This window comes from Chamaea fasciata, unplaced genomic scaffold (assembly GCF_029207755.1).
Source record: "Chamaea fasciata isolate MVZ Bird 193981 ecotype frontalis unplaced genomic scaffold, bChaFas1.0.hap1 SCAF_25, whole genome shotgun sequence".
NCBI classification, from domain to species: Eukaryota; Metazoa; Chordata; class Aves; order Passeriformes; family Sylviidae; genus Chamaea; species Chamaea fasciata.
This window is the reverse complement of record NW_027094110.1, coordinates 1,279,857-1,292,614: the sequence shown is the minus strand read 5'-3', so window position 1 is coordinate 1,292,614 and position 12,758 is coordinate 1,279,857. Positions and strand designations below refer to the sequence as shown.

At 48.2% G+C, this 12,758-nt stretch overlaps 1 protein-coding gene across 6 annotated transcripts in view; it reads left to right on the top strand.

Annotated features, from left to right (window-relative positions):
* LOC136300964 (membrane cofactor protein-like) overlaps nucleotides 1-12,758 on the top strand; it is a 29,488-nt gene that overhangs the window by 7,551 nt on the left and 9,179 nt on the right. For 2 of the 6 annotated variants that reach the window (XR_010723779.1, XM_066203724.1), the window contains 2 exons: nucleotides 273-325; nucleotides 1,617-3,460. Coding sequence is in view for 3 of the 6 variants with exons in the window: in XM_066203724.1 (XP_066059821.1) it covers nucleotides 273-282 (10 nt within the window). In the remaining 3 variants the exon portion in view is untranslated. Of the gene's footprint in view, nucleotides 1-272; nucleotides 326-1,616; nucleotides 3,461-12,512; nucleotides 12,719-12,758 lie in introns of those variants that run through there. The other 4 variants (XM_066203722.1, XM_066203721.1, XR_010723780.1 and 1 more) reach the window with 3 other exon arrangements.

Here is a 12,758-nt window from a genome sequence, read left to right as displayed (position 1 = left end):
AATCACGTTTCTTGGTGTTGTGTTTTGAGGAATGAGTAGCATATTACTGCATATATTACTCTATGTATGTAGTAGCCTACAATCCTCAGCAGAGTGTCTGCACCCATCCCAGTGGTGAGTTACTTTTCTGAGCTAAAAGTTTCATTCCCTGTAATTAGGAGCTGGAAACCACCTTTGGGCACTAAAGCTCTAAAAGTAGTTGTGCATCCCTTCAGAGAAAACCAGATCACGTCTCTCACAAACATTGATTCATCTGCATTTTTGCTTTCTAGAAGAGAATGAATGAAGGGTCTGACAAGATCTTTTGAAACCTTCTTATGGAAAGGTGATTGCCGTTTCAAATTCAGAGTTCTGTGGCCCTAAAAAAGCTCAAAATGCAGTTGCTTGTTTGCAGCTCTCCTTTATTTTAACCTAATCCTCGTCCTCTCCTTTATTTTAACCTGAGCACCTCAGTCCAGGGAGATGCATGTGGTGAGAGCTGGGGTTCCTCCTGCGCTGGTGTGGGGTCAAACGAGCCCTTCCAAACCCTGTTTGAGCAGAGCACTTTGCAGACAGGACAGCTCAGCTTGACTCTTCCTTGCCAGGATTTTGTCATTGCTGTCTCAACAGAGCTGGAGCTGTAAATATTTTTTTTAAACCAGCATCTTCTTTTTTTTTCATTGCTTCTCTCCATTGCACAAATTCTGAGGAGGTGATGGGTTCTCTTATTCCAGCTTAATGCTTTTCATGTGTCATTCATAGCCTTGATTTTCTTGACTTGTGAAGAAAAGTGAATTTTTGGTGAGTTTTTTATATGAAGATTAAGCTTGAGTTTTATTCCAAAATAATGTATATTTAAGGGATATTATCTTCACTCTGAAGAAAGATGTTTCTAATTAAGATAGGATCTGTTTTCTGGGTTAATTTGGCTTTTTTTTGGAGAGAAAAAAGGAGTCAGGAGATAGAACAGAGTTTTTCATTCCAATCTTACCTTTACACATGACAAGAGAAATTTCTGGCCTGGTGTGTCAAAACACTGGTAATTCTGGAGGTTTCCTTAAGGAATGTGGAACTCCTTAGAGACTTGGAGTAATAGCACCGAGGTTTGGTGTGGGGTGGGTTTTTTGTTAAAGCAAAACAGGAGTTATTCAAGAGCTTGGGACATTTATAAGAATGTCATTGTGAATTTTAATTCTTGTATGTTTAAGTATTGCAAAGTTGCTGTTAGTGGACTGCAGAATCACAATCCACACGAACTAATATTTCATTTCTGGTTAGAAAAGATGGTACTAAACAACACACTGTAATTAAAATGAATTTCAGGGTGCACCTGGTGGAGTTGTGGGAATTATCTAACTGTTCTGCTGTTAGTTTTTGGTATTATCAGTCATCCCTTGAAGTGATCCCTTTGGATCCAAGGTTCTGCTGCTCCTTGGGTCATTCCTGACAGTTCAGGAGCCGAATGAAGCTAAAATCTCCTCAGTCCAGCAGTTGGTTGGTGAAGAGAGGCTAAAGAATGACCCAGTTTGTGACTTTACCTGTGGCTTTAATGCTGAAACTAAGGATGTGCTTTCAGTGTGAATGTAAAACCTCTTGCCATGTAAAACCTCTGATTTGACTTGTTTTTCTGTTTGTAGGAAACGTGAGAGCACCCCCAGTTCTGCCGAATATAGGATGTATAAAGCATGACTGACCTTTTTTTGGGGGGAGGTGGGAGGGACCTTGCAGTGGAATATCCCTGTCAGAGCTGGAGAATGATTGATTTGCCCTCTCAGTGAGTTGCTGCCCACGGGTCCCTTGTGCTGTGTCTTGCTCTGCTGATGAACTGCAGGAGGAGATGCTCGATAGGATTAAAAAGTGTGTGTGCATGTAGCTGACACAGACAGATCCTGCTTTGCCCCTCCTTGTCCTCCTGTGCGCCTGAGCTGGGGGAAAGGCAATACCTGTGGCATGCCAGAGCCTGTGGGAGTGCTGGAATGTCACTGTCACTGTCCCAGTGCCAGCTGCTGCTGCCCTCAGTGCCCCCTCCTTGCCCGCACAAGATTGTCCAATGTCCCCCTCTCTCTGTGCTCACTCAGTCCTGGTTGTCCTTCCCGTCCCTTTTCGCAGTTGAGGTGGTGTAAATGTTGTTCCCTTTGCACTCTGAAATGTGTTGTTGCTCATTCCCCTGAAGAGCCTGGTGCCCTTGAAGGCGATGTCTTTTGGAAACCATCACAATTAAGGTCTTAAATACTCTACCTCTTTGTCTGCCAAAGTTGGTTGCTGTGTATATAATCAATTAAAGCGTGCCTTGAAATCAGAGTTTTATAGCTTTTCCTTTGCTTTTGAGAAGGAAGAAAAAAGCCATATATATTTCTGATCCTTTGCTGTAATCTCCCAAAGACTGCAGCGGATTTGTTGGAACTGAAAACTGAAGGATTCTGTGGCACAGGCACCCCCTGCCTGTTGACAGGAGGTCCCTAATTAAAGGAGCTGCTGAGAGCTCAGTCGTGGCCATGAGCACAGTGGAAGTTCCTTGGGGTGCTTGCTTTTAGTGAGCCTTGGTGTCAGTTCTGGAGATCTTCTGTTGCTTTCAAGGATAGAAACGGGTGCTGTGTTCCACCTTCCTTGCTTTCTTACTTCAGCTCCCATATTCCACATTTCTGACCTCTGGCTGCAGACTGGGATGTTAAATCAAGCTCTGAAAAGCTGATTTAGCATCAGATTCCTATTTAGAAGCAGAAGCTTTTCCCTGTCACTCACTTTCCATGTTAAAGGCAAACCAAAGCAGTTCAGTTTGTGTGAGTGCTGGTAGATGTGGTGGTCTTTTGTTTGCTGCTTGTTCCTCAGAGGTTTAGTCCAGATCCTGACTCCAGGAGCTCCCACCACGGTGTTTGCCATTAGCTGGGACTCACTGCTTCTTCTAATTCCTCACCAAACCCCAAATCTTAACTAGAACCGGTTTTAGCTTCGTGAATCTCACCGTCAGCACACAGACAGCTTCTAATTTTCATAGAAAACCCAAATAGCCTCGCTTGGGATGCCTGAGGCAGCACTGAAACTGCTCTGGCTGCTCTGTGGCTGCTTGGCACCGCTCTCCCTGTCATCAACAGATTGTTGGAGTGGCACAGAACCGTTCAGGGCTTTGTCGGGCTTTTTGGGACAATCCCAGCAGCCGTATTGTTAGAGTTCATAACAGGCTGTGGTTATTAGAAAAGGGCCTTTGGCTCTGCGGGAGGATTTGCTGTTGGTGGCCTGGCTGATATCTCGTTTTGAGGGTTGTTTGTAAACACTGGGGTGTGTGACTGGGGCGGAGCGTGGTGCTGGTGGTCAGGAGCTCAGCTTGCTTTGTGTGGCACCTGCAACGTGCTGAAATACACTGGAATGTAATTAATTGAGAAGTAAAATCACTGTAAAAACTGGCCGTCTTTTTATTCTTCTTGCCGGATGTAAAGATTAGCGACGATTTGTAATGTTCCAAATAAAAACGTTAAATTATTTAGCAGTTTGTCTTTCATTCATCACTGTGCCGAGCAGCAGCAGCTCTTTTCCCGGTGTTATCCAGATGATTTTTCACGTCCCAGACATCAGGTGGAAACTGCTGAGGCCGAAGTTTGCAGTTTGTGCACAGAGTTCCTCAGTGGCAGTGCAGGGGATGGGTTTTAATTTGCTGAGCGCCTTTTGGGGTTTCCTTTTAGAATTGCAGAGAATTTCCCAGAACCTCCAAAATTTTACAGTGGGGGAAAAAAAAAAATTACTCCTGGAAAAATTGGTGAAAAGTTGATGGAGATGAGGAAGTTTCTCTTGGGGCTGTTGTGGTGGAACACTTGAGGCAAAGCCCGGAGGGTGTTTGGGTCCTTTTGGCTAGTGTGTGACAAAGAAATCCTTCGGGAATACAGCTCTGGTGGGTTTAGGTGGCCTGTGAAGGAGAGTGGATTTAGGAATTGTGTGAGTCTGACATTTGAAATGTACAGAACTTCCGTGGCAAAGCCTCGTGTGGGGTCAGCAGCCTGAGAGAGCGAAGCCTTTCAGAGGGCGGAATAGAAAAAATAACCTCAAATGCTGCTTTTCTTTTCCAGTTTGTGGTTGTGATGCTCAGAAGCGAGTTGGTGTGGGAACGGTGGCAGAGTGCACAACTTTACACTGCGGAGTTTGGGTTTGCAGTGAGCGCTGATGGGATAAGCAGAGTTTCTGGAGGAAGGTGTCCCTGCCCATGGGCGTGGGGCGTGATGATCTTTAAGGTCCCTTCCAACCCAAACCACTCTGGGATTCTGCTCTGAGATTCTGTGGCTCTGACTTCAGCACTACAAATTAATGTGGCCTAATTGTCACGAGTCCTGTGCTGTTTTTCCTAAAGCTCAGTGCTGCATGAATTATTTCATTTTGGAGTCTGGACCTGATAATGAAAGAGACGTGAGCTCAGTGCTAAGGGAAGGGCTGCATGGAATAAAAACGTGTTGTTGCCATCTGCTGGTGGCAGGGGCAGTGGGAGTAACGAAACAGGTCCAGAGTTACCTGGTTTGGGGTTAAATAACGTGAGGTGACAGTGGTTGGTGGGTTCTCAGTGTCACACTTTAAAATCGGTATTAATTAAACCCTGCCCATGGCTGGGGTTGGAACTGGATGGTTTTAAGGTCCCTTCCAAGCCAAACCATTCTGATTTCTCTGAATCTAAATCTGATTTCTCTGAATCTAAATACTTCTGATTTCTCTGAATCCAAACACTTCTGAGGGTGGTGAAAATGGGAGCTGGGGGCTGAAATGAAGAGACTTGCAGCACTTGGGTGTTGTCCAGCAGGGAATCAGGTGATCTCTCTACCTGAGACACAGCCCAGGAGCATAGAGCACACAATTTTATTTAAAAGGAAGAAAAAAAAAAGTCATCTGTGTAAAGAACAGGTTAAGGCAAACAAACAGCACATGGAGTAAAGTGGTCAGGAGGTTGGGTGGCTGTGTTGTCACACCCAGGCCCTGGCTCGCTTGAGTTGAAGAAGCTGAGTTATGTTGGAAGAGATGCTTCTCTGTGTCTGGAAGCATCCCCTCCTCACTTGAAGGGGGTGCAGACTGTCCTCCTTCAGTGCAGGGTGTTCAGCCTGTGGGGGAGCTGCAGAGAACAGCAGAGCAGAGGTGTTGGGGAGGCCAGGCCGTGCTCTGGGTGGTGTTTGTTTGTGACTTGGGGGCTGAGGGAAGGAAGTTTCCCATTGCTGTTGCTTTTCCCCCTACATCATAACCGATTTCAAATGGTGCTAGACAAAAACTGAGACTCTGAACACCAAGAGAAATCGGTCAGCCTGTGTAAGAGACGTTTTCCTGGCTCACAGAAGGATCCTCTTGTAGATGGCAGCTATGCATTCTTTAGAGGTGGCTGCTCAGTGCTCTGATCAAACCTTCATCCGCTCAGGGATCGGCTTTTCCGTGTCTGGGAACACGCTGGTGGACAGCAGGGAGGGCAAAAAAAGGGTTCAGCTTCGTTTTAGAGGTTGGGCTGCAGGGATGGAGAAATGAAATATTGCTGGGAGGGACCAAACTGGAAAGCTTATTGTAGAAAAAAGGAGCTGGGTTCTGTGTGTGCTGGAGAATGGTTCTGGGAAAAGGAATTGGGTTCTGTGTGTGCTGGAGAATGGTTCTGGGAAAAGGAGTTGGGTTCTGTGTGTGCTGGAGAATGGTTCTGGGAAAAGGAGCTGGGTTCTGTGTGTGCTGGAGAGTGATTCTGGGAAAAGGAGTTGGGTTCTGTGTGTGCTGGAGAATGGTTCTGGGAAAAGGAGCTGGGTTCTGTGTGTGCTGGAGAATGGTTCTGGGAAAAGGAGCTGGGTTCTGTGTGTGCTGGAGAGTGATTCTGGGAAAAGGAGTTGGGTTCTGTGTGTGCTGTGGCATCTTCATGATGCCCACGGCAGGGGTTTGGAACAGGATGATCTTTAAGGTCCCTTCCAACCCAAACCAGTCTGGATTTTGGGATTGCTGAAGGCCCTTCTGTGTTTGAGGTCACTTTGTAGGAGGGAATTTCTGTGTTTGCAGAGCTGTGGAATGAGAATCCTGTGGTGACGGAGTCCCCAAGCAGAGGGTGGAAATCCTTGTGCTCTGAGGCAGTAAATGCAACGTTGATCCTGGTTTTTGGGGTATCAAACATGCTCTGCCTGTCGAGGTACAAGAGGTACCGCGTTGGTTTTCATGCAACCTGCGGATCACTTTACTCTGGACAACTTGAACTCATATCCATTGTTTATTGAGCAGAAGTACAGGAGCAGGAGGCTGTGCTGGTGTGGCCCTGCCTTGGGAGGGTGCATACAGTGCTTGGAGAAGTGTCTAGAAATCAGATGATGTTACAGAGTGGATGGCTGGCAAAAAAAAAAAAAAAAAAAAAAGAAAAAAAAAGAAAAAAAAAAAAAAGAACCTTTGGGAAAGGGGCTGATCTGAGGAGCAGAGGATGTTGTTGAAGTGAGCAGGTGCCTGGTCTCCTCCCACGCTGTAATTCTTGCTCCTAGAACACTGATTTCAAATGGTGCTAGATACAAAGTGGGAAAATCTAAGCCACCATGTGAAACCAGCTTCCAGAGGAAGACACATCTTGTGCATGGCTGCAGGCTGAGGGAGAAAATCCTTCATCTCCACCGTACCTAGAGAAAAATTCATGTGTTTAATTTTATTAGACAGCAAGACAGTTACCTTGGGCTTAGCTACTTTATCGATACGCTTTTTTTTTTTTTTGTGGCATCTTGTGGATGGTTGAGGCGGGTGTAGGAGAAATTAAAAATGTGGCGAGGAAAGCGCCCAGCCTGGCAGTGAGTGTTGTTTCCTGCCCTAGCCAGGTGGAATGCACTCAAGTTCTTCCCAGCAAGTGATGATCAAGGATTTATTTCTTGCTGGTGCAGAGCACGATGCCGATGGGGTGAGTGTGGGAAGTTTGTGTGGTACAGGAACACTTTTTTTTTCATTTCACTGCAGATGAAACCAGGCTAGAAACCTCATTCTGTCCAAGACAGGGAGTGTTCTGGCTTTCTGTCACTCACTGACCAGACAGTTCAGGACAGATCAGGTGCTTCTTGTGACAGGGAAAGGAAATGTGAGTGTCCTGATGGAGCTTCAGCAGTCCCTGTGCTTTAAATAAGCAAGGACTTGCAGATTTTCGTGAGGCAACTTTTGAATTCCGCAGGCAGAAGGGAAATAAATTGGGTTGAAAGTCCTTTGAGTGCGGGTCAGAACAAAAAGGGAACGTTCATAAATTGAACTGTAGATGGTTCAGTGGAAGTCGTCGAGGAAGGAGAGTGTGAAAATGAGTGGCTGATGGTTCCTGGAACTGCAGCAGGGCTGAGCAGTGCACTTAACCTGCAGAGGGAACAGAGGGGGTGTTGAGAAGCCTCTGAACTGCTCCACACATGCATAATTGAGGAGTATCAACCCTTGGATGAGTGTCTGACCTGTGCTGGAGCAGAGGCCAGTGTGAAATGGAACGGAGCACAACTGCAGTTTCACTTATTGATGCCCCTGGGTTTTTGGCAGCTCTGTGTACGTATATAACCACATCCAAAAATCTGCTCCAGTGCCTCCATCCTGGTGCACCTTCCCAGGCGGCAGCGGGAAAGCTCAGAGGCAGCAGCTTGTCCTTCCAAGAAAGAGGGGTGGAGGGAGGGGAAATGACTGGACTAGATTCCTGTGTCTGGATATTTGCTGTCGTTTCTAAATCCATTATCTGGGGCAACAGGGTGAAAGACGAGTGGAAAGCAGGTTCCCTCCCCAGTGCCTGCCGTGCTGGCACAGTTATTTATGAGGCACCCTCTATTATCAGGTGAGATTTACTCCTGAAAAGCTGCACCAAGGAGTTGCTGCTGAGGAGAGGCAGGTGCAGCACAGATCACAGGATCACAGCAGCATCTCTGGGAAACAGGCTCACAGCGACGTGTGCTGTGCTTTTGCCTTCCCTCAGTAGTAGGCATTACAAAGAAATCTTCATTAGGGTTTTGAAAAACAGTTGGGGGGAATTTTGTGCTTAATTTTGTGCTGCCGAAAATGGGAACTTGTGTCAAAGTGTCAGACTTAGAAGGACTGAACACCTCTGCACAGCTTCCCCTCTGCAAAGGAGACCAACCTTTCCAGAAATATCATGCAGCAGATGAAGACCAATGGCTCATTTATTATTTATAGTTTTGATAAAACCAGGTTTCACTTCAGCGTAATTAAGATGCTGCTGCCCCTCCTCCTCCAGCCTACCTGGAGTTTGTCCTGTTGCCTTCACAAGCTCCCCAGAAGGTGCCAGCCCTTCTTGGCAAGGTGCAGGTACACGTTTTGGGAAGGGTACATCTGTCTGTGCTCTCCTTTCCAAGGCTCCCAGAGTGTCTGGGCAGGAGGAAGGAGCAGTTCAGGATGCTGTGAGCCACACATGGAATGTGCACATGGGCAGGAAAAACAGGAGCACAGGGTGGTTTGGGACCTTAAAGCTCACCCAGTGCCACCCCTGCCACGGGCAGGGACACCTTCCACTCTTCCAGGGTGTCCAACCTGGCCTTGGGCATTCCCAGGGATCCAGGGACAGCCACAGCTTCTCTGGGAATTCCATCCCAGCCCCTCCACACTCTCACAGGGAAGAAAATGAAGCAGTGCTGGTCGCAAACATTTGCTGTGTGGAGACCAGGAAGTGCTGTCACCTGTCCTTGGCTTTGTCACAGTGGTCTGGACTTTGCCATAAATAATAGTGGGGAAAGTACAGTGTAATTCTGTGCTTTTCCTCCTTTTCAGATGTTGTAGTGGCAGTGCTGTTCTGTAGCTTCTTTCAGAGGAGCAACTCAAAGCCTTTCATGGACTTCGCAGTGCTTTATACATTCCATAGGAGACAAAGACAAAAAGGGAATCCCTGCCTTCCATGTGAAAGGGAACTTCCTCTCTACCCTGAGACCTTCAGTCTGCAGGAACAAGGCAAGCCTGGATGTCACAGACTTGATTTTTCACAGCCTACACCTTCTGTAGAAAGGCAATTCTGGGGCTTTTACAGAAAGCAAAGCAGATCTCGGCGTGCATCATAAATCTTTTCCTCCCATTTTCACATCACGGGGGGTGAAAGTCATGGGTTCATCAGGCTCTGGTCTCCCCTGGAGAAAATAATCCCTGTTTTACATGCTGAGAATCTGGGCTTGATGCATCATCCTGCCAGTGAAGGAATGAATCAGCCCAAGGCCAGGTGCAGGACAAGGGGTGTGACAGTACAAGTGGTGACCTGTAAGGGGAATGGAAATGAGTGAACTTCTAAGGTTTCAAAAGGAGCCTCCTCGGCGTGGGGGAGCCTGTAACTGCATCTCTTTGTTGTGCAGGTCTGGTGCTGCGTGGGTCAGCTGTGGACAAATGTGCTCTGACTTGCTCTGGGAGCCTCAGTCCTCAGGCTGGAACACTTGGTGTGGCAGCAGCAGCAGCCTGGGCTGAGGGCAGGCAGGACAGGGGCTGCACTGCTTAGGGAAACTGATATTTGTGCCGAGGAGATGGCTCTGGAGCTGCCACTGCTCTTATGGGCAGCAAAAACTTCCTTCACGAGTTTAAAGCATAAGGGAGGTACTTTCTGCCTTCATTACGACCACAGTACAAATTCTGCATTAACAGTCCCGAATTTCAGGATTCCTGTTCCTTCAGTCCTACTCTGACGTACAAATGGAGTTCAAAGCCAGACACTTTGTGTCTGAAACCTCCCCAAAACCCCAAGGCAGGCTGAACACTGGGGCAGGAGGGGGGTAAAAGCCTGTGGAGCTTTGTGTCCCTTTTAACTGTCAGCAATGGGACACTCAGGCCTGCTTGATGTGAGTCACCGATTTCGATTCCTGTTGCGGGGAATCTGTCAGAGCTCTCTGCAGTGTCTGTTTTAGCTGGTGACCATTAGAGCTGGGCTGAGATATTCATGCTGTAGTTCCCCATCTTGGGATCCCCCCTGCTCATCTGAAATTGCTTTGACTTGCCTGCAGTCACCGAGTTTTCCTCCAGCTTTGCTCTCAGAGTTCCTGGGCGAACCCCCTGCCTGTTTGGAGGGCACAGGAGCTGCTGAACCCCTGGATGCTGTGGGGGATTCCAGATTTCCCAGGGAACAGCGAGGCGAAACTGGGCAAACTCACCCAGGGGGAGAAAAGCACTGCACTTCCATGCCTGAGGTCAGGGAAGGGCAGTAGGAAGGAAAACTCATCGGATTTAGCCCTGCACAGCCTGAGTGGGCAGCACACTGCAAAAGTCACTCCACTCAAACAAAATGATCCACCTCAGCAGCTGCAACCAGAAAGGCCATTTTCTGTTCCTAACTCCTGTACCTAGGCATCACTTTAGAATGTAAAGTGCTGATTGCAGGGCTTGAAAGCTCTCACGGGGAGATGATTGTTGTGATTTGTGCAGTCGGTTCAGGAACATGGTGTTCCCCCAACACCACTGCTCCAGCTCCTCCAGGTAATGGCAAGGGAAGCCATATTTTTCTTTTGTGTCATTCAAGAGACAAAAGAATGTCCTGTGCCAGGGAGGAGCATAAGGAAACAAACCCAGCCAGATGTTCACTGAAGTATAACCTGCCTTTCAGCCAGGCATCTGAAAACAAGCCTTTAGTTTAACACTCACTGCCTGCAGTACAAGGACCTGGCAAAACAGCTGGAGAAAAGCACTGACCAGACACTCCTGGCTGACTCCCCCAGGCACAGGAGCTGCTGCTCTGTCCCTGTTCCCAGGATTTCCATCATTCCATCCCTGAAATATCACCGTGCGTCCAAGAGCCACTGCCAGTGTTTGGGCAGCATGTGAGCTGGATATCCAAATGCAAGCCCAGTGGCTGTTGTTGGACTCCTGAGTGTTTGTGGGGGGAGCTGAAGAGATGAGCTCCACTCAGAAATAGCTCTTCCTTGGAAAGCTGGAGGGCTGAATCACAGTGTGTTGGCTCAGTTTTTAGCAGACGAGCCATCACATCTGCCTCCCTGTGGGCGAGGAGCTGTCACTGGCGTGGGGGATTGGCAGCCAGGTTCTGTCCCTTTGGAAACCAGGGAATAATGATGGGGAAAGTGAAGGCTCACGGTGAGCAGGGTCAGGCTGCCCAGGGCTGGCGGCTCTGGGGGCAGGAGGGCTCTGCTCGTGGCCCTGCCTGGCCTGCTCTGCTCCCCCTGTCCCTGTCTGTCCACAGAACGTGCCCCCAGGCTGAACGTTGGGGACTGAATAAATTCTTTTGCTCAGAGGCATTAACCACTCCTCTGCTGCCTGGGGAGGCTGACACAACCAGAGCCAGCCCTGAGCATATCCATGGCTGGTGTTGTCCTGAGGCAACAAAATACGAGTGAGATGGGCAAATAGGAGCACCAGGGAAAAATGAGGAAACCTGGGAGGGGACAGGACAGCTCCTGAGCTATCTGAAACTGAAAGCACCTGAGAGACACCCCTGGCCTGGCAGGCTTGGGGAGCCTGCAGAGTCCACCTGATAGCTACAGAAATGCAAATATACACTGAGGTTTTCTTCCTAGAACAGAGTGTGAGTCCCTAAATACACATCACTCCTGGTCCCCAGCAGTCCAGAGGAAATCTTGGGGGAAAGGGGATGGGGGAACTGGTGGAAAGTTTTTGGAGCTAGCAAAGAAACAAATTACAGATAGGGATTTTAAAATCTTTCAGAGACACGGGATTTTTTTGGAGCTAGTTTTGGGCTCAGTGCCCCCACTGCTGCAGTAATGGTAATTTTCAGGCCCCCTCCAGGTTCAGGCATGGGCACAGTTGCAGGAGAAGTAGATTGGGAGTTCCTGAACCAACTGGTTGCTGACCATGAGTCAGGGGAATGACCTTGCAGCAGGCGGCTCGCGGTGCCGCTCTCGGAGCTGTGCCAGGATAAACGGCACTGGCATCTCTCAGGGCTGGTGGAACCATTTTGTGACATTCCAGCTTGGCCTTTTCTACGGCTGCCCTTGCATCGAAGTTGTTTGGGTGGGTAAGGATGGGATGGAGTATTCCCTTTTTTCCTCACAGCCTGGGCTTGGAGCTGTCTGTATACAGAGATAAAGAGGATGTGGACAACTCCTATCTCTTGCCTACATCCTTGTCCATTAACATCAGCATTACAGATAGTTAACCAAATTAAATCTTACTCTCCCCCCCAGCCATACCCATATTAAACTGTAAGAAAACACCATGATAAAGTTTTACGAATCCTACGCAGCAGCACTGAATTTTCTGGATAGGTCTGGGAGAGATTTGTCAGAGGAGAGAGGGTAGAACACTCGGCATTTAGATGTTTTAATGAATGTTCCCAAATAAGAAAAGAAAAACATTTGCTTGTAGACTTTAAGCTTCTCACAGCATCAGAAAGCTCCTGACACAGAGCCCAATGCTGTATTTGTATAACATGGAAATGAACAGCAGCAGCAGCAGCGCTGCGGGCTCCGAGCCTGCTCTGTGAGCAGCAAAATGGCCAGGGGTTCTGGGGCTCATCCCAATTCCTTCCCCATCTGGGGGGGGGGGGTCACTGGGTGGATCTGATACCCCTGACCCTTCAGGTGTGGTGCAAACTCCTCGCATCAGCATGAAATGAATGTTTCTAACCATATTCGAGCTTGTGCCTCCATCAGCTCCACTCCCTAAAGCACCGACAAGGAACCAACAGCAAAATTCGTCTGCGTCACAGATGTAACATGACCATCAGCAAAACAAGTGCAGGAGGAGATCATGGCTGTCTCATCCCTCACAGAGCCTTCCTTCACTAGCAGACAAGAAGAGGTAATGCTTTTAAAATTCTGTTGTGGGCACGTGAAATCCTGCCCTTCCCTCCCCAAGTCCCGCAGTCCCCGAGCGGTCAGAGCGGCCGAGAAAATTGC